This window comes from Lycium barbarum, chromosome 12 (genome assembly GCF_019175385.1).
Source record: "Lycium barbarum isolate Lr01 chromosome 12, ASM1917538v2, whole genome shotgun sequence".
NCBI lineage: Eukaryota > Viridiplantae > Streptophyta > Magnoliopsida > Solanales > Solanaceae > Lycium > Lycium barbarum.
The window spans coordinates 88957865-88979311 of NC_083348.1; the positions used below are offsets into that span (position 1 = coordinate 88957865).

At 35.6% G+C, this 21447-nt stretch overlaps 2 protein-coding genes across 3 annotated transcripts; one reads left to right on the forward strand and one right to left on the reverse strand.

Annotated features, from left to right (window-relative positions):
* Positions 1-8018: 8018 nt before the first annotated feature.
* LOC132621215 (beta-glucosidase 47-like) lies at positions 8019-13313 on the forward strand. Of its 2 annotated transcripts, XM_060335389.1 has the most exons (11): positions 8019-8429; positions 8530-8596; positions 9068-9126; positions 10732-10807; positions 10911-10985; positions 11279-11366; positions 11469-11721; positions 11992-12107; positions 12205-12454; positions 12578-12680; positions 12783-13313. In XM_060335389.1, exons 1-11 carry the CDS (start codon positions 8265-8267, stop codon positions 13091-13093), a joined length of 1563 nt encoding a protein of 520 aa, XP_060191372.1. In that variant the 5' UTR covers positions 8019-8264; the 3' UTR covers positions 13094-13313. The 2 variants fall into 2 exon arrangements, with proteins under 2 accessions (XP_060191372.1, XP_060191373.1); XM_060335390.1 differs by lacking the exons at positions 8019-8429; positions 8530-8596; positions 9068-9126 and adding an exon at positions 10434-10617.
* Positions 13314-13487: 174 nt separating this feature from the next.
* LOC132621216 (RNA pseudouridine synthase 6, chloroplastic) lies at positions 13488-21447 on the reverse strand. The gene is made up of 10 exons (XM_060335391.1): positions 21078-21447; positions 20170-20298; positions 19757-20011; positions 19593-19674; positions 17188-17303; positions 16986-17040; positions 16727-16838; positions 16209-16378; positions 15356-15703; positions 13488-14044 (listed from the first exon to the last, which is right to left on the reverse strand). The coding sequence occupies exons 1-9, from the start codon at positions 21323-21325 to the stop codon at positions 15431-15433; spliced, it is 1440 nt and encodes a 479-aa protein (XP_060191374.1). The 5' UTR covers positions 21326-21447; the 3' UTR covers positions 13488-14044; positions 15356-15430.

Here is a 21447-nt window from a genome sequence, read left to right on the forward strand (position 1 = left end):
AATTGCGGAAGAATTGTATGAAAATGAAGAAGCATGGAGGGGTATTTATAGTTTTAAAATATGACCAAAGTGTAGTTATTCATAAATTTAGGGGTTCAAATAAAATTGGAAACGACTAGTTTTTTAAATTTACAACGGCTAGCCTTTTGAATTTGACAACGACTAAACTTTTTTTTTTAGTTTAGCAATTTTATCATTAGATGTAAATGTTAATTTTATTATTATTAATAAATGTAAATGTCTATTTTCGTATTCGAACTTATTAAAAAAAAAAAAGCCCGGCCCACTAACTAAAGTCCGGCTAGGCCCAGTTAGCCCAAGGTGTAGCCCCTACCCGGATAAGGCTAGGCTGGACACCCTTTTCCCTCCCCAAGCCCGCCCCCTTAACTACGGCCCGGCCCGACCCCCATATGACCAACGTTTACATGGCCCGACCCGGCCCACTTGACAGCGAAAGTCGTGGCATTTCAATTTTGGTCGTCAAAATTTCTTTCACAACTATCTTAACTCTTATCTTAATATTATGATTTCAATTACCAATCTATAATACTGAAAGCTATCATTAGTTAACTATTTGATTTGCAAAAAATATTATCAATCCTTCAAAATACTTCTTTATAGTGATATCCATCTTGCGTTTAGTTATTTGACAAGAATGTAAAGTAGGTGAAAGGAGCCTTTTTGTATAAGATTGAGGTTCTTGGTTCCCATGTTCTTCTTCTTCTTCTTTTGTTATATGGGAGTTGTTGGTTTTCATTTTTTTTTTGTTCTTGGTTCGCTATGATAAATTGAAGTAGTGTGGTAACTACCATGTTTATGATTTAATCTTTGGTGATGCAACGCACTCTGTGTTATAAGTTTCTTTATTGCATTTATCTTATGTTTCAATTTGTTTTTAGTTTATCACTTACATTTTGTTACTTTTTTTTTTAATCAAATTATACTCCTTTCTCCTATTTTGATTTATAGGATGGTGTTTGACTGGTACAAATTTTAAAAATGAAAGAGGAGTTTTGAAACTAAGGTCTAAAATAAGTTATAGATATTTGTGTGGTTATAAATAAGGGAAAATTTCATAAATATACAATTTGCTCACTTACATTGCAAAAAATAGCCTAATACTTACATTGCAAAGCTCTGGCCCAAAAACACTTTTATACGATGTTATACACATATGCAAAAGACCAGTACATCATGCATATCGGTGTTTGAAGGTGTATAATGTATAGGTATATAGCTAAAAAATTTAATTGTACAGTATTATACAAGAAAATACGCACCTATACATATTTATTCACAATTATATAATGTTGTATAAGTTGTTATAAACATAGATCTGGACTGGTTTTGAATAAGTCTTATACATATTTATACACCTATATACATAAGTATACAAGACAGATACATCATGTATATAGGTGTATAAAAATGTACAATAGCGTATAAGAGGGGTGTATACACCAATACACCCATATACACTATTATACACCCTCTACCCTGCACGTACCGATTTCTCCATCACCAACCTCAACCACCACTGGTTACCCCCACCATCGGTAATTTCATCTCTGCCACCTGCTCTCCACCACCGGCTACTCCACCAACACCGCGATGAGGCTTTTGATAGATCTAGATTTAGTAAGGATAGATCTAGTTCTAGGTAATTTCTGGCTAGATCTAGCTCAGGAGGTCAGTGGCGAAAGAAGTTGACTCGCTACACCGGCACGACGATGGGGAAAGACGGTGAATAACGGTGGCGAAGGTTGGGAAGTGCAACAGGGAGGGGTACGGTGCTCAGGCGATCGGTGGTGGAAGAAGTCGACTCGTCGACGACAGGGGAAGACGGTGAACACAGTGGCGGAGGTTGGGAAGTGCAACAGGGAGGAGTATGACGCTCAGGCAGTCAGAGAAAAAGTTTGGTTCATTTTTTGTAAGATTTAAAAATACGGGTCAATTTTGATAGCATTGTTACCCTAATTAACATAGGGTGTAATTATCTCTATAAATAATGTAACTAAGATAAAGTAAGAAGTTTAAAGTTAAATTGTTACTAAGAACCTGTTTGGATGGGCTTTTGCCTATAAGCTGCAAACACCTTATAAGCTAAAAAAAATAAGTTGGGTAGTCTAACTTATTTTTTTTGGCTTATAAGCTGAAAACAGCTTATAAGCTGCTTTAGATAAACTAAGTCAAATTGACCCAATTATTTTTTTGAGCTTATTTTAAGCATAAAATGACTTTAAGCTGGTGAGCCAAACACTCAAAAAAGCTGAAAACAGCTTATAAGCAACTTATAAGCCAATCCAAACGGGCTCTAAGATCCCGTTTGGACGGGCTTACCGCTTATGGCATCTGACTTATAAGCTAAATAGTCTAAAGTGTACGTGTGTTGCACGTGTGTATCACGTCAATATAAAAGATCGTATACAAAAAGAATGATATGTATAACATAGCAATTGAATATGCAACATTATATTCATTTAAATGGCAAAAATGTGTGTCATTTCAAGTGTAACATATAGTTGTCCATATATAAAAACCACGTTTGCGGCAAAAATATCTCAATGATTAAAATTCTTTGCCACCATAAATTAGGAATTCTTACTTATGACTTTTGACTTATTTTTACAAGTGCTTAAAAACACTTTTTTTATTTTACAAAACACTACAACAGTCCTTAAAAGTTATTTTGGCTTAAAAGCACCTAATATAGGTCAATTCAAACAGTCTCTAAATATAGAAATGTATCATTCTTTTTAAATGTCACATAAATTGGGACAGATGAGTAATTTGTAACATCATTTTATTAAATTTATGGAAACTAGTAACTCAACTTTAGACATTTACAGTTGAAGTTAGGCTCGCCCATCATCAACTTCATTTTGTAGTTTGAAGTGTTCTCGACTTCAATCTCACAAATTTGAAGTTAATTTTAAAGTGACTTTAAAAACTTTGACTGTTTTTCTTTAAATATGAGTCCTGAATATGGCTATTTGTGCACTTTTCTGAATCTAATCACCCTCTTGGCCTAGACTTATCAAGAGCAAAGTTTACGCAAATTGCACCGCGACCAACCCAGTTAATGAAATAAACCCAAAGAGAAAGCATTTGTATGTTATAAAGGAAACTCTACTACTAGTGATATCCTAATTATAAATCAAAGGTTCATTCGATTCAGAACATGCTTATTGTCACGTTTTATTAATTGTTGTACTCTCAAATAACATATTCATCAATGTGACAAAATGAAAACATATGTGCACAGGTGTAGTTGTGTTATTCTTCAAAATGGTGCTTGTAATTTTTCATTTTTTGCGTGGATTGCCCTTCTTTTGGGGTGGTCTTTAAATTTTGCCCCTCATATTTATGGTCTTTAGGTTTTGCCCTTTGCTTGAAAAGGTGGGTCAATATCTGAGGTTCTGGGTTCGAATCCCCGCTTAGGCATAAAATAAAAAAATATATGCTGGATCCGGCATAACTAAAAGTTTGCCCCATAAGGCAGAACTTTTCCTTAAGACATAATTTATTATGCTTTATGGGCAGACTTTTAGTTAAGGCATAACCAAAAGTATGCCCCATACGGCAAGAACTTTTCCTTAAGGCATAAACTTTGACTTATTTAGTTGTGCCTTAAGGAAAAGTTCCGCCTTATGGGACATACTTTTAGTTATGTCTTATAGGGCACACTTTTAATTAAGGCATAACTAAAAGTTAACCTTGAAAAGTAAAAAAATAAAATAAAAATTATATGCCTTAAGGCAAAGCTTGCCCCCTCAGGCAGACTTTTAGTTAAACATAACTAAAAATCTGCCGGAGGGAGCATAGCGAAATTCAAACTCTGCCTTATGAATTTTTAAAAAAATTTGACTGAGCGGGGGTTCGAACCCGGAATCCATGAATTTTAGCCAAAGGGCAAAATTTAAAGACCACAAATATGAGGGATAAAATTTAAAGACCACCCCAAAAGAAGGGCAATTCGCATTGTAAAGTGTGGATCTTATGCTAGGCCACGGCCCACAATGGAAGTGTTCTAAGGCCCAAAATGGAAGTGTTGCCCGCAGGCTTTGTTATATCTTTCTGTTCTTTTTCTTTTGGAAAATAATAATTAAGGGAAAATCACACAAAGACAACTTTTTAAAATGGTTATTAAAAAGATTATAACTACTTTATAAAAATTACATAAATAAAACTTATTCAAAATTTTAACTTCTTAATTACAAAAATACAATTTTTTACATTCCTAAAATATCAATAATACTTAATTTTATGAGTTACTACCATTAATGCATATCCATTTTTTACTTTCTCTTTCTTTCAAATTCACATCCCCCACCCCACCCACCCACCCCCAAACAAAAAGAAATTATGTAAAGGGCATGACAGAGTATAATTTTCCAAATAAACAAAACAAAATCAACTTCAAATCCCATATTCCATCTATTGTTTTTATAAGATATTTTTTATTTCATTTCCTCCTCTTTATTCTTCTTTTTTTTTATTATCAATTAATGATAGAGGCAATAACTTTTTTGTGACTAAAAAAAATTATTTGAATATATTAATATTAAGAAAAGTACATGAAAAGATATGTTATATGGAAATATGATATATGGTCTAAGAAACGTACATGAAAATATGTCTAAAAAAGTATATGGTATATTCAAATTGGTAATTTAACTGAAAAGATGATAACAAAATATTTGTGTGTATAATAGTAGAAATTAGTATATTATGTATAATATATAATATAATAATCCCTTTTGTTGTATATAGTATATAATATTACAATATATCTAACATATGAATATATTACTCTACGTGCCAACCACTTGTACTCTACAGTAACATATATAGTATACAATACACACACTTATTAATATAATCATGAATTAATTATTATTTTTGGTTAAAATTTATGACTTAGCTTGCTTGTAGATTATTTTGTTTTTACATGCATTTAATTATGTTATCAACAATCTAGGAAATCTCCTTATTTTTAGCTTTTTATTCATAGTAATAATCTCCTTGTTTTTAATTTTAAGTTGCATAATTTGCAATATCTAAATTAGTTGTAGATTATATAATTAACTCTTATATATCTTGTATTTATGAAAATTCCCCAAATAATTATCAATTAAAGTGGATAAAGGAGGAGAATAGACCCTTGACTTTAATAATATATGCTTGCCAAAGTAGATTGCGTTGATATAATAATCTATCAATTTGGAAACCAATAAACACGAATTTATCATGGAGAAATAATATGACAAAAAGTACCCAGATAATGACACAACGTGAGAGAAACTTTGATTTCAACACTGTTTATTTATTTATTTAGACACATCAATTGAGATGATAATTTATTGACCACCAAACGTGGCCATAAGAATTTTTCATTTTTTTTCAAAACATTTCTTAATCTTATTTGAAAATTATCATCTGACCATAAAATTGAAATTTAGAAAATATCTAAAACCTTATTTTCACTTTTTTCATTTTCGATACATTCAAACAACCAAATATTCTTTGCAAAAATAATAATATATACTTGCCAAAGAGTGGATTGCGTTGATATAATAATCTATCAATTTGGAAACCAATAAACACGAATGTGCCATGGAGAAATAATATGAAAAAAATTACCTAGATAATGACACAACGTGAGAGAAACTTTGATTTCAACACTGTTTTTTAATTTATTTAGACACATCAATTGAAAGGATAATTTATTGACCACCGAACGTGGACATGAGAATTTTTCACTTTTTTTCAGAAAATTTCTTAATCTTATTTGAAAATCATCATCTGATCATAAAATTGAAATTTAGAAAATATCTAAAACTTTTTTTTTTTCACTTTTTTTCATTTTCGGTACATTCAAACAACCAAATATTCTTTGCAAAAATATAACCAAACACAACTCCATCTTCAACTTCAAAGTTCCGAATAAAGTGAAAAATATTAAGTTTTCATGGCAAACGTCTACTTAGCTTTTATGTAACAGGTGAAAATGTCTTATTTCGTCACTGCCATATATATTAGGGGCATGTTCGGTATGGAGGAAACATTTTTTGAAAAATATTTTCTAATTTTCTCATGTTCATTTGGTTAAAATTATGATTTTTTTTTTTAAGAAAATGACTTTTATAATAAAAATAGATTAATGCGTCAGTTCAGTAAGTAGATTTTGATTAAACGACTTCCCTGATGAAAATTATAGAATCAGTGTGTTAGTTCAAACTAAAAGTAGATTCTGATTCATGTACTTTAATCTTCTTACTTTTTGAAAACATAAGGACTTTTTTCTCCGCCGTTGAGGCTTAGATATCATCATATTGAATAATTTATTCTTGATCTTGGCTCTCAAGAATCATTTTCCACTTTGTCAAAAGTACCTTCAATAATGCAATCATAGAAAAGGGAAATGAAGTTAAGTGGTGCAGTTCTAGAATTAAATTATGAGGTTGATGGAGTTAACAGGGATTAAAAAACTAAAATATTTCAAAAAAGATTGACAGTTATATTATAACTTGTTTGGTCAAACATCTAAAATCAGCTTATTTTTTTATTTTTTTTTAAAAAGTACTTTTCAAAAAAATACTTTTGAACAAAACAATTTGTGTTTGGCCAATTAACACTTTTTAGTAGCAATTAGTATTTGACCAAACTTTTAAAAAGTGTTTCTGTTTGTATTTTTCTCCAAAGTACTTTTCAAAAAAATGCTTTTGGGCAAAAGCTGTTTTTTTTAGCTTCTGAAACATTGCTTCTGCTACTCCCCAGAAACACTTATTTTCTCTCAAAAGCTTGGCCAAACACCTCATTTTTTTTCTTCAAATAAGCACTTATTAAAAAAATAAGTACTTTTGGTGGAAAAATAAGCTTGGCCAAACAGACTATTAGACTTTTTCTATTGTTGCAACTTAACAGATTTCTCTTGAAAGACATTATTACAACCTATTACACTTGCTTGATATATGATGAAATAATTACTAGTAAATTTAATAGACAAAATAATAATTATAAATAAAATCATCCAAAATGTATTCTTCCTTGAGGAACCCAGTAAAAAGTTATCGAGTATAGGTATTTCAATAACACCATATCAGAGTAACAAGCAGGTTTTGAAAAGTCTAAAGGAGTCTTTTCATCTTTGAAATTGTACACATTAACAAATGACCCTTTCCAGCTTATGAAAAATCTTAATTATCCAGATTGATTGATGACTAAGAGGTGACGAAGCAGGAAACTATAAATTGATATACATGGACAATTAATTTTTTTTTTTTTGGGTCCAATTGATATTTAGACATTAGTGTTATAAAATTCAAAGCAAAAGGTTGTTCACTGATTCCAACACAAGCTTGATAAACCACGCGAATCAACAAAATTTGTATATTGATTTGAATTCTTTTCTAAGACAAATTATAGGTTTTTAATATTAAACTTCTTCAAATAATATGTACATATTACAAAAGATCATCACAAAACATTAATTAATTTAAATAAAAATAATAATGACACCCTTTTGATTTCAAAGAACACTCCAGTTCAGTATTTTAAAATTATTTATATATTTTAGGGGAAAACACTACAACGTGTAGGGATCTAGTAGCTCAGTTGGTTGGCTACCTGAATTTACACCTTGTTGGTGATGGTTCGAATCCCCATGTTGTAATTCCCTTCCCTACCTCCCATGTAATTAAAAAAAAAAAATGATACAATAAGTATCAATATCATTACACCAATAATAAAAATCATGATCTATAACAAAAAAATACTTTTAAAATAATAAAAAGTAAATTTAATGCTCGAGGCGTACGCTTTTACGCCCGGGACTTACGCTTTTGGGCACGAAACTCATACCCTAAATTCTAAGACATTACGCCCTATGGATCCATGTCTTTTATTCATGTCCCGGTCCCGAAGCATTTTTAATACACCCCAGAAACTTCCCCAAAAACGCCTTTAAAATTACTGCTCCAATCCCGTTCTATCCTTTGAGCGGCCAAATCCATTTCTCCCCTTCCTGTTTCTAATCGAGTAATTTCAGGGAAAGAGATTCGCTGACACCATTATTTAATAGTAACATATATTGAGTATGTTGACATGTTTTCCATTTTAAAAAACGTAAGAGGTTGCTATTCTTTGCCTTTTTTTCTGAGCTTGAAAGTGAAATACAAGCTACCATTTCTCTTCTTCCCTTTCTCTTTTATTTCCTCCTCCACTGAACAAATCAAAGCTGTATACTTTTCTTCCTAGCTAACATGCCACCTTCAATGTTTTGGCACACTTATTGGTTAGCAATTTGCATGTTCCTTTCTGGTTGCATAGTATCATGCCATCAAACAGACAACCTTAATATTCTCAAAGAAAATCCAAACCCATCTTCAAGAAATTTCTTGTTTGGAACAGCCTCTTCTTGTTACCAGGTTCTTCTTACACTTCCTTCTTTCAAAAAAAAAAAAAACTTTTGTCGTGAATTCTTGTTTTAAGTCTTCTCTACCATTTTTTTTCTTGTTTTCTCCGCAGTTTGAAGGAGCTTATCTCAGTGATGGAAAAGGTCTCAACAATTGGGACGTTTTTACTCATGAAGCTGGTGAGCTTTCGGAATGTCAATTTATTTCAATGTTTGCATCACGTATTTTAATTTTTAATTCTATACACTGACAAGTGACAATGTAACGAATTTTATTATGTCAGTGTATTTTAATAATTGCATGTCACCGGGGGCCTTTTGTCGGAGGTACTTCACAAATAGGGCAAAAGTATTTTTTGGGTTATATATGGTTAAATTCCCTTGAGAAAAGATTCTAGTGTAGTGTTAAAAGGATTTTAAAAATGACCTTAGATCACAAGTTCAAATCCTAAGTGTGACACTTTGGTATTTTTTGAATGCCTTGTATGAATTTTTTATTCCGCCACTAGTTGTGAATAAATTGTACAAATTTGTGAGTGTTCCGAAGTTAAACTCAAGCAAAACCAAGCTACACCAGCTCCCCACCTACCACAAGAAACAGAGAAAAAGGAACTCTTATAATTTATTACTATTGTTGTGGTCTTGTTGTAGGTCATATTAAGGATGGAAGCAATGGAGATGTTGCTGATGATCACTACAATCGTTATTTGGTAATCTAATTCATCATTTTGAGTTTTCTGTCTTTTTTTTTTTTTTTTTTGGCTTAAAATATTATGAAATTTCTACAAACATAGATAGAGCTGAATCCCATGGTGCTGATCGAAATAGGAATCCGTCACAGCTTTACTTTTCCTTTTGGGTCTCTTAAGACCTATGTTACTTTGGACTCTCAAAAATGCGGTGGAGTGTATGTTGGATCCTTCAAAAAATCAAAAATATAGTCCAACACTGATATGACAACATTCTTTTAGAACATAACTTAAGACTGAAATTTTCACAATTCACAAGCTGCATTGACATGACAAGTATCTTCTTATTGACTAAGTGTAATCTCAATTCTTGTCTTTGGAGTTATCCAGACACGTAAGGAAAAGAACAGGTGAAGTTTGAAGTTTCTTGGGATAGTTAAATGACGAAAGAGTACGTAATTCCTGTTTTGTCAATATGTAGGACGTATCTGTTAAGTGGTGGGTACTCCTTAAATTAGCATGAACTATAACATACATGTAGAGTTAATTCCCTAAAAGGTCACTCATGTCTTGATAATTACCTCCTAATATCACTTTTGTTACTGTTAAGACTAGAATATCACCTAACTATCTTCATTTTCCTCAAAAAATGCTAAACATTACAAAATCTTCTTTCTCTCTTAGTTGGCATGCCATGTCATATTAAAATTTTACTTTTTTAATAATAAATCTATGCAATAATTTCAAAGACCTCCCTACAAGTTTGTCTTGATAAGTGCTAACACTTAGTTTCCTATGGAAGAAGGGTTCTGTAATGTTTAATATTTTTTAAGAAAAATGGACATAGTGGGGTGATATTATAGTCTTAAAAGAAACAAAAGTGATATTAGGAGGCAATTGTCAAAACATGTTATGAGCCCCACTAACAATTCGTTTAATACAGTAGATATTTGGTTTTAAGAAGAATAAGTACTCGATAATGCTGTCATTTATATTGTTCTTACATATATACCTATTGGCTCGTGAAAGAAATAGTTCGAAACAGAAAGAAAAAAAAGAAGAAAAGAAATAGTTAGAAATAATATCATGAGAAAGAAAGCAAATGGTCTGTATTGAGTTCTTATCCAATGTAGTCATTGCCTTTTGTTCTACCCGTATGAGATTTCGTTTCATGTGATTAGTGAGATAACAGCGGTCCTTTATTTTTTTGATAAAGAATAGTGATAGTGGTCCTTTCTGTGCTGTCCCACAACCAGAATAGATGGGGCCTACAGAAGTTGTGGAGGAATCCACAAATACGTGGTTGGTGGATTTGATTTTTTTTTCTTTCTTTATTATTTTCCCTGTCATAGGCCCCATAGAAAATAGATTTCTGGCTGCTAAATTGTGAGGCTAAAACATTCTTGGATGTTTTTATCCTGAGGGAAATGCCAGACCTGTTGATATGGGATCTATAGTGAGGCACATTGTGATTAAACCACAGCTTGGGCACTTACAAAATGGCAAGACTGGGTTAGCACAAATTTTGTTTTTTATAAGAAGTCAAGAGTGTCTCAAGAATTTATGAATGAATGTTAGATTAATGAAATTGAAGAATTCTGATGTTTGGTAGCAAAATAAAAACAGGAGGATGTCAAGCTCATGGCAGATATGGGTGTGAATAGCTATCGTTTCTCTATATCATGGGCAAGAATTCTGCCCAGTAAGTTATAACTGTCACTAGTCTCTTCCTTTCATCTTCAAAAACTACTCCTTGTCATTTGCATTGACAATCTTTTTCTTTGTTGGTTGCAAATTTGACTCAGAGGGGATGTTTGGAGACGTTAATATGGCCGGAATTGAGCACTATAATAAGGTCATTGATGCCCTCCTACAGAAAGGTCTGTTCTGCTTCTCTTGCTAACAGTTATTAAAGGGCGCACGGTGCACAAAGCATCTCACATTAGCAAGGTCCGGGAAATGGCCGCACCACAAGGGGTGTGATGTAGAAGCCTACCCTGCAAGCATTAGTGGTTGCTTCCACGGCTCGAACCCCTGACCTATAGGTCACACGGAGATGCCTTTACAGTTGCTCCAAGGCTCCCCTTCAGTTATAAGCTATTCATAATCCAAAACGAAGCTAAAAAGTAAATTTATGGGGCTAACAAGACTTCTTTATGTGCTGTGAATTCAGGGATCCAACCGCTTATCACGTTAACACATTATGACATACCACAAGAACTTGAGGAAAGATATGGTGGTTGGCTAAGTTCACAAATACAGTAAGTAGCTTAGTAGCCGATCCCATCTTACACTTTAAGGTAGTTGTAGAGTCCATCAAAAAGCTGTAATGATGAACAAGTTTAACTTGTGTTGTGTTTCAGGGATGATTTCAGCTACTATGTAGACATATGCTTCAAATATTTCGGGGACAGAGTCAAGTATTGGGCTACCTTGAACGAGCCTAACCTCATGGCTGATCGTGGCTACAGACTAGGAACTTACCCTCCAGCTCGATGCTCCGGTGTATTTGGAAATTGTAGTGCGGGTGATTCAGAAAGGGAGCCCTTCATTGCAGCTCACAATATGATCCTATCTCATGCAGCTGCTGTCAGCATTTACCGCACCAGATATCAGGTTTTTTCGATGTCTCTATGCTCGTTGGTGCAATGCTATTTTCTGGCTTGTCCTTACAAAGGGAAAGGGACATTAGAGAAAACAAGATATCATCATAAGTTTCTAACTATTGGGGGAAGTAAAACATGAAATTGGTATATTTAGAAGAATAGAACTCGAAAACTTATGCTTGGAAACTGCCTCCTCCTCTATATCTATCAAATGGTATATTGTAAGTTAAGAGGACCATATAAGTATCAGTAACATAATCTACTTTATGCTGATTTTCAGAAAAGACAAGGAGGCATGGTTGGAATTTCTTTGGATACCCAGTGGTATGAACCTTATAGCAATTCCTCAGAAGACATAGCTGCAACTGAGAGAGCTCGAGCATTCTATGTCAACTGGTAAGCCTTCCTCATCAGTAGTTCAGTACTACAATCTGGTTTCTTGTTCATCAGACAGAGAGGAAAAGAATGTTTTTGACTAAGTACCTCTATGCAGGTTTTTAGACCCTATTATACTTGGAAGATATCCTACAGAAATGGTACAAATTCTGGGATCTAATCTGCCAGAGTTCTCAAAGAATGATTTGAGCAAGTTGAGTTATGGCCTAGATTTCATTGGCATCAATTACTATACGGCTAGATATATCAAAGACTGCTTATATTCCGTGTGTGAACATGGAAAGACTTGGTCAGAGGGTTCCTATTTTGTTACTATGGAAAAAGACGGTGTCTACATTGGGCCACCTGTATGTTTTCTCATCTTTAATACTTTAGTATTCCTCATCTTTTAACCCACTCTGCCAAACTATTACTAGCACTTTCTACATTGCTGAATTTATTTATTTTTCCCCAAACTTTAAATGAATCAGACTGAAGTGGACTGGCTCTATCTCTATCCACAAGGGATGAAGAAAATTCTGATGTACATGAAGGACAGATTCAATAATACTCCAATGGTTATCACCGAAAATGGTAAGAGGAAAAGAAATTTCACATTCTTGTCATTTAGAAGCGAGATGCAGTTTATCAACTAATAACTTTGAACAACTACTGACATAATTGGCAATGTTGCAGGCATTGCTGAGAACGATAATCTGAATCCTTCAATAACGGATACCTTGAATGATATCCATAGAGTGAACTATATGAATAGCTACTTAAATTCACTGGCAAATGCAATCAGGGAAGGTGCAGATGTTAGGGGGTACTTTGTTTGGTCCCTTCTTGACAACTTTGAGTGGCTAGAAGGATATCGCCTAAGATTTGGACTTTACTATGTCAACTATACTAATCTCCAGAGAACTCCAAAATTATCAGCCACCAGGTATAAAGAGCTCATGTATAACTTTCAGATACAGCTTCAAACACATACTGCCCAGAAATAGTGGAAGAAGACGATGCATATATGGAAACTTGTAAAGACGATTTCCGTTTAGGTCTCTGTTGTTTGAAGGCAGTTTATTGTGCAATAAAACTATAATTGTTCGGCCTGATCCCTGCCTTTATTGTACAAGTTAAACTCGAGCCTAACCCTTGTATTCACTCCAATGAAACTGTAATCAAGTAAACAAGACTTATTAATTATGTAGAAATATTCTGTTGAAAGCTGAGTTCTCCCCATTTTTTCCCCTTTCTTCCGTTAGGCTTCAACTTAATGTTCCAATGTTCTATGAAATTGGTGTATACTCCTGCAGTTTTCCAAAATCAACTCTAAGAGAGCTCTTGATTAAAACCTTCAGCAGATAGGACGGAAAAGTTATATTCAAGAAGCATAGACTATTATTCAAACTCATCCACAATATTTCCTCCACGGTTTGGCTGCTATCTCCAGAAAGTTGTTACAACAAAATCAGCCAAAAAAAATGCTATTTAAATAGGAATTAAGAGCATAAACTTCTAATTACTATCTCGCACTAAATACTGATTCGACCAAGCATGAAAGCACATCGTATTTACATACCTCACAATAAAAAATGTCAGCTTGGCTAAGCCTGAAGATTCAGAGAGTAGAACTACCAGTTAAGGTATAAAAAAAAAGCATGAGCCTGAAATATTTATGACATGCTCTACTACTACAGTAAGATAGCCGTTACAGAGGGGGTTTGACTCTTCGTTGAGGGAAGATTACAATATCTGCAGACTATTGCTTCAACAACTCCAAGAATAGGGTAAGGTAGCCGTTCAAATAACCGAAATGTGTGCGTAAATTCCTCTTCAACATCCTGGTACTTTACCCACCTATTCATTGTTCGAGAATATTCCACAACTACACAAGGTAATTCAGTAAGTGAGCCTTTTCCTTGCAGCTCATAATATGATCCCAGAACAGGCAGTTGCTGTCGATATATAAAGAGGTGAGTATCAGCTATAAAAAATAAAAAATAAAAAAAAGAGTATCAAAGATGTCTCGTCTGGATGCACACTGTACTCATTAAATGGAAGATGAACATTTCGTCTCCAGATAGAGGGTGTGTGTGCCGCGGGGGGGCGGGGGGCAAGAGGGGTTAGGAGGAGCTCAATCCTTCTTTTTACGGATGAAAACAAGTCCAAATAACTTCTTCTTTTTTTTTCATAAATGATTTTCAATTAGTTCATTACACGGTGGTATTTGCTAATAAACCAAATAAATAGATGACCGAAAATACAACCAAAAATGAGATTGTTGTCCAAAATCTAATACATAGCAATCGGGATACCAAAGACTAGATAGCAGTTCAGACGAATATACTGTATGTGACCAATCTACCAATAAGGACTAGTAATACATCCCTAATCTACAGTATAGCTAACTAAATAATCTGAGCAAATTGCTAGAGACAGAGGCAATTCAAAGAAAAACAGAAATAGGTTAACTCTTATTCCTCACATTGTCTCTTGGTTCTTTATGTTAAGCACTATTTTCTTCTTAGAATAAAATTAAGTCGTTCAAAGTTTATAGTTAAAGATATGCTTTGCCACACTATCCAGAGATTTAGATGAATCAGTTAGATTTGAAGAATGGTGCAAAAGGGGCATCTGAGTGAGTCAAATATTAAAAGAAATAATAATTCAGAAAGAGCTCTTCGACTAGAAAGAGAGGTCATGGAGGTAGATTATCTTAGAAAAACACATCCCTTAGAAATAAGGCATGCGGACTAGAAAACTGAAATTTGAATTTTAAAAAATAACTAAGTGGAAGTGGGGCAGAAGAGAAAGCAATGAATGGAAAGTGGATACTACAGAAGAACAGTATTTAAATCACAGAAATGGGAAGCAAAATTGATACTTCTAAGCTCTCAATACGTTGAAGTTTTTCAACTTCATGGTTAAGTAGGTACATCACTCTTTATATTACTCTTAGTTAGGTAAGATAAAGTCATTTGATATGCCAAGAAAAATGTCTTAAATCTAAAGGTGACATGTCAATCACATGTGCGGTGGGATACTATATGCGACTCTTATGTATCCCAATAAAACTTTTCCCCCCAATATCATCCTATAATTACCTCTACAACGTAAGTATATGTTAGTCCTGCTGATACAATGACCAACTTCTTTCTATCACCAACTTTGGCACCATACAGATGCAAAGCTTCAGCAATGAGCAGAAGAGCTACTCAGCTTATGGATAATTATGTTTTATAGTGATTGTTGAATAAAGCTGGTACCTTATGAGGAAGAATTTGTCCGGCCTGCCACATTATTCTGATGAACCCAGGCTTAAACATTAGCGGAAGCTTTATCTACCTCCACCAGGGTGATCTGGCACCATAACAATGCTTACCGTCGTCCCACGAAATTTGGCATGCCTGAAGACCTACAGCAACACTAGGTTCCTTCCCATGTTGTGCTATCCACTCATCTATTGCAAGTGATTTATCATTTTCGTTTGTATATAGGTTTTTGTTCTTCCCAAATGGGTTACTCCCAGGACTGACCATTTCAGCAATTGCAGCTGGCATATACATCGAGTCACCCACCACTGGAGCACTACAGGCCGCTAACTGTGCTCGAATCTGCAAAATGACCATAAATCATCAGAATATCAGTGATTCTCAAGACATAGATTTTCAAACTGAAACACCATTTTGAGAAAATCGCTGCTTTGGTTCCCTTTCACGTCTTCATTGTTTTGTGATTGCGAAAACCGGAGATAAATTTGTAACAATAACTATCAATAGTAAACCAGTTTATGCATGATAAATAGTTTAGTCATGCTCTCTCTCTCTCTCTCTCTCTCTCTCGCGCGCGCGCGCGCTCACATACACACACATAAAGAATTAATGCAGACTCCTCTTTAGACCTGTAAAACAGCGACTATAAAATACTTTTCCGACCAAGTAACCTGATTGGAGATATTAGGCCTTTCCTGTCTAATACTTGCAGGAATAAAACCCGACTAATAAGCAGGTGAAAAGAACTTGCACGTGCAATTACTAGACTTTGAAACATCAGACCTGAAAAATCCTAAGCACAGAACGAACAAATACACGAAGGGAGCAGAAACCTGAATTTAAATACCTGATGAGTCCGACCAGTTAGAAGGTTGATTTGGCACTCATATGCAAAGTCTTTGGAAGCCCATCCACAGTCCTCAAGGTTGTATGTGCTCTCAATTTCACGCCTAGGCCAGGATACCTTCTTGCATTCTAAAACCTCAAGTTGGCACAATAACCATCCTTTCACAAACTCTGCAAAGCATAGAGATGCCAGAGGAAAATATGAGCACTTTTGGAAAGAACATCCAACTCCTTATGGAAAACATCAACATCATGTGTTGTTTCTGGACAGTTTGACATGGAGATGTACATATAACATATGATCCTTTAGCACAGCTTCTTTAGGTTACAAAAGAGAAAATTGAGAATAGCCACTAGCATAACAACATCTGCAGTTATCTAATTTAATGCTTGTTTTTCCTCACAATTCATCCAATCATTCTATAATCCATCTGTTATAAAATTATATTGTAAACTCTCTTTCTCTGGCAAGCAAAATATTAGCATGACGCGTTCAATCTTCAGTTGCTGCTTGTTTACCTTCAGAAACAAGTCTTGGGGCCATATTAATGGGACGCATGTAGTGTGTAAGTATACCGATTGGCACCGGAGCAGCAGCAAGAGCAAGGTAAAGCTTTTTGACCTTCTTCTCCTGCCAGATAATAGATGAAGTTACTTAGAATGCCAAACGGTACGCTCCGCGAAAAACCACCATGGAAGGGCACTTGAAGTTGATACTCCCTATAACTCTCTATCAAATCTTATGTAAGATTATATTCTACATACAGGTGACTCTGACCCTGATTTTTCCATGAAATATTGAGCAGTACTCCTTGCTTCGAGCTAGCACAACACTGCACAAATTAGAAATCATGACAGAATTTCCTTTTCTCTAACAAGTAAGAAATCATGACATACAATTTCACTTCTATGCTTGATTTTTTTTTTTTTAAATTAAAAAAAAAAAAAAATATGTGGCATAAATACAACCAAAATCATACCATCCTTCGGTGCAATTGTCAATCTGATGGGTAGTCTGCAGTGGAGCTGAAAATCCTAATGCTCGAGTAGCAAATGTAGCACAGCTTTCTTCAATGTTATCTGTAGTTCCTCCTACCTGAGTTTAAGTTGTCAATATCGAAATGAGTTAGCTTATTGGTAAGAGAAAAAGAACAATAACTACCTACTAACAATAAATAAATTTTAAAAAAAAGAACAATTATAACCTAGCAAAACTAACAACAACAACAACAACAACAACAACAACAACCCAGTGAAATCCCACAACGTAGGGTCTGGGGAGGGTAGAGTGTACGCAGACCTGACTCCTACCAAGGTAGGACGGCTGTTTCCGAAAGACCCCCGGCTCAATAAAAGCATAAAAAGAAGTCAGATACGGTTAGATATTAAGAGATTCGGATAAGAGATTTAAAGCGATATGGAAATGAAATAATGCAAGCGACACAGATAATACAGGATAATCAGAGCACAGAAAATAACCGATAATAGCAGAAATCAGAGCAGATGACATAGGATAACCAAAGCACAGGAAATAACACATAATAACAGATAATAGCAGAAATCGGAGCACAAGAAATTATATTGCAGTAATGTGACTACTAATAAGAACGGATAACGAGACTATCTACTAGCCTTCTACCCTAATTTGGGTCCTCCAAACCCTCCTATCTAAGGTCATGTCCTCGGTAAGCTGTAATTGCGCCATGTCGTGTCTAATTACCTCTCCCCAATACTTCTTCGGCCTACCCCTACCTCGTCTGAAACCATCCATGGCCAACCTCTCACACCTCCGCACTGGGGCATCTGTATCTCTCCTCTTCACATGCCCAAACCATCTCAATCTCGCTTCTCGCATCTTGTCTTCCACCGAGGCCACCCCCACCTTATCCCGAATATCCTCATTCCTAATCCTGTCACTCCTGGTGTGGCCACACATCCATCTCAACATTCTCATCTCGGCAACTTTCATCTTTTGAACGTGAGAGATCTTAACTGGCCAACACTCCGCCCCATACAGCATAGTCGGTCTAACCACCACTTTGTAGAATTTGCCCTTAAGTTTTGGTGGCACCTTTTTGTCACATAGCACTCCGGAAGCAAGCCTCCATTTCATCCACCCTGCCCCAATACGATGTGTGACATCATCGCCAATCTCCCCGCTGCCTTGCACAATAGACCCAAGGTACTTGAAACTACTTTTCTTCTGGATGGCCTGGGTACCAAGCCTTACTTCCAAGTCAGCCTCATGAGTTGCTTCACTGAACTTACACTCCAAGTACTCTGTCTTGGTCCTACTCAGCGTAAACCCTTTAGACTCCAGAGTATGTCTCCAACACTCCAGCTTAGCGTTAACTCCGCTACGAGTCTCGTCAATCAGGACTATGTCGTCCGCGAAAAGCATACACCATGGCACCTCACCTTGAATTTGCCGTGTCAATCCATCCATCACCAAGGCAAATAAAAACGGACTAAGAGCTGATCCTTGATGCAACCCCATCACAACTGGAAAGTGCTCTGAGTCTCCTCCTACTGTCCTCACCCTAGTTTTGGCTCCCTCATACATGTCCTTGATCACCCTAATGTACGCCACAGGTACACTTTTAGCCTCCAAGCATTTCCATAGGATCTGTCTTGGAACTTTATCATAAGCCTTTTCTAGGTCGATGAATACCATGTGTAAGTCCCTCTTCCTCTCCCTATACTGCTCCATCAACCTTCTCATAAGATGGATGGCTTCTGTAGTTGAACGTCCCGGCATAAATCCGAACTGGTTTTCTGAAATAGACACACCTCTCCTCACCCTCATCTCCACCACCCTTTCCCACACTTTCATAGTATGGCTTAGCAGCTTGATACCTCTATAGTTGTTGCAACTCTGGATATCTCCCTTATTCTTGTATAGAGGGATCATTACACTCGCCCTCCATTCTTCGGGCATCAATGCCGTCTTAAAGATGACATTAAACAACCTAGTCAGCCACTCCAAACCTTCTGGGGCCGCGCTCTTCCAAAATTCCCCCGGAATCTCATCAGGTCCGGTTGCTCTTCCCCTGCGCATCCTACGAACAGCACCCTTAACCTCGTCAACCTTAATACTCCTGCAATAGCCAAAGTCGCGACGCCTTTCTGTATGTTCTAAATCACCCAACACAATGTCTCTGTCCCCTTCTTCATTCAAGAGTTTGGAGAAGTATAACTGCCATCTCCGTCTAATGACAGTTTCCTCTAGCAAAAACTAAGTACTAACTAAAAGGTAAAAATACACAGACCAATGTCAGTTAGAAATATACTTGACAGAAATGGCTATTGGCAAATATCAGCTATAGGAGGATTTCAATCAACGGAAAAGATAATATTTAACTTTTTTTTTTTTTTTTTTACTCACAGATGTACCAGCAGGTTTGTCCAGAACCACATAGTCGTCAGTGACAGCAATAATACGAGATTTCCAGTCAATGTCATAGCACCTAATCATATCAAATCTTACAACATTATCTTTGCACTCACAAAAAGTCATGAGGTAAAGTAAGAATAGAGTTCAGTAATTACCTTGGAAAGCGCTTTGGGTGTACATGCACCCGCAAATAGGTTCCAGCCTCAACAATCTCATCAGCACAAGTTATACGGAAAGTTTTCTGAGCTTCACGTACAGTTTTTCCTTTGATTGAAGTTCTCTTTCTCAGAATTGATGGATCTGTAACTTCTTCATACACTTTAATTTGCTCAGGAGTGGCAGTTGGAGGTGGCTTAGGACATACCAATGCGTAATACACGGCCCCGAACTGTATAAGATCTTCCACATATCTTAATGATGAAAAACATTGGTCAAGATATCACTTAACTGATCCAAGAGGACTATCACTCAATTCATCGGTGATCCCTCTCAGTGTGCAAATTAGAATATGCAGGAAAATAACAAATTAAAGAAGAAAAAGGACACTAAAGAAAAGATAGAAATTTACAATGGCGGAAGATCCAAAGCTTTACTAATATACTCTAGAACTGGCCCTTCTTTTGTGACAACAAGATGCTCGACCCTTGGTGGGCCGTTCTGCAAGGGGCATGGCAGCAAGCGTCCATATCTAAGGTGGCTGAAAAATTGAAATGAGAACAAATAGATCAGTGTAGCAAATCTTGGCCACTAGCCCGTTGGGGGTTGATGACATTAGAGACATGTCTCTGCCCCATCAAAGAAAATTCCAAAACAACGGCATTTAACATTAGGTTGCAATACACTATCAATTAAAGCATCCTGCTCTTATTTTAGCCATTTTAATCTATATAGCCAACAAGTGAAGAAAACCATTTTTGCACCTCATGACCAAATATGTCAAATTCAGGGCACAGACACATGACCAGCACATTGCCTCCCACTCTATTGCCTCTGTCAAATGAAATCGACACATATGAAAAAGGATGCAAAAAGTTTCCGCCTACAGATGTATTTCTTGTTCAATTTCTACAAATAGATTCGGATACAGATATGTTTGTGGACATGTAACATCCGTGCTGCTTGAATACAATTACATCTTTTTCTTAAGTTTCTTTTAGCACTGATGTTCAGGCCAGCTTAAGTGCTTCTTTTTTAACTTTTTATACCTATTTAGATGGTCACACATTGATTAGATAGCTTCAAACTGTCCTAAAATTACCCTATTGTTTAATTGTGTGACCTCCCCACCTAAAAACTTAAGCTATTAGAGTTTACACATTTTCATTTACTTAATTTTGTCTTCACCAGCCACAACAGGACAGGAGGTGTGCCTAAGCTAAGCAAGACAAAAACTTTATGCACTTAAATACAAAGCATAACATTCAACTTCTCCAGCAGTTAAACAAATAGTACACTAGAATGAAAAACAAGAATTACCCATTTGAGGAAACAGTGTGAGAAGTTGAATTGATATCAGACAAAGCAGTGGATTGGCAACTAATGCCTCTGCTACAAGAAGAAAAAACCAATCTTTTGTAGTGTTTCTTGTTCTTTATCAGGTGGCTACGACTTGAAGCTAATGTGTGCACTAAAGTAACAGGGGAAACAAACCCATTTCGCCAATTGGGGGTCCACAATCGAGAAGCAATTAAACAGTTGGTGAAGATTGGAGTGAAACTAGTCATCTTCTTTTGGGTTCTTGGAGGGTTTAAGGCTGATAGTAGACACACATACAGTTAGTTGCAAGATTTTGAGACCAAAGGAAATTACGGTTACACCTTTGTATGTTGAGGAAATTATACCCGAG

Bases quoted from the DNA above. Each gene is read 5' to 3' on its own strand.
- LOC132621215 (XM_060335389.1), top strand. From the start codon at position 8,265: ATGCCACCTTCAATGTTTTGGCACACTTATTGGTTAGCAATTTGCATG. The intron at 9,127-10,731 runs GTAATCTAATTC...AAATAAAAACAG, and splicing joins ATCACTACAATCGTTATTTG to GAGGATGTCAAGCTCATGGC. The intron at 10,986-11,278 runs GTCTGTTCTGCT...CTGTGAATTCAG, and splicing joins TGATGCCCTCCTACAGAAAG to GGATCCAACCGCTTATCACG.
- LOC132621216 (XM_060335391.1), bottom strand. From the start codon at position 21,325: ATGACTAGTTTCACTCCAATCTTCACCAACTGTTTAATTGCTTCTCGA. The intron at 20,299-21,077 runs GTAATTCTTGTT...TCAATTTTTCAG, and splicing joins CACACTGTTTCCTCAAATGG to CCACCTTAGATATGGACGCT. The intron at 17,041-17,187 runs GTATGATTTTGG...TAATTTGTGCAG, and splicing joins GACAATTGCACCGAAGGATG to TGTTGTGCTAGCTCGAAGCA.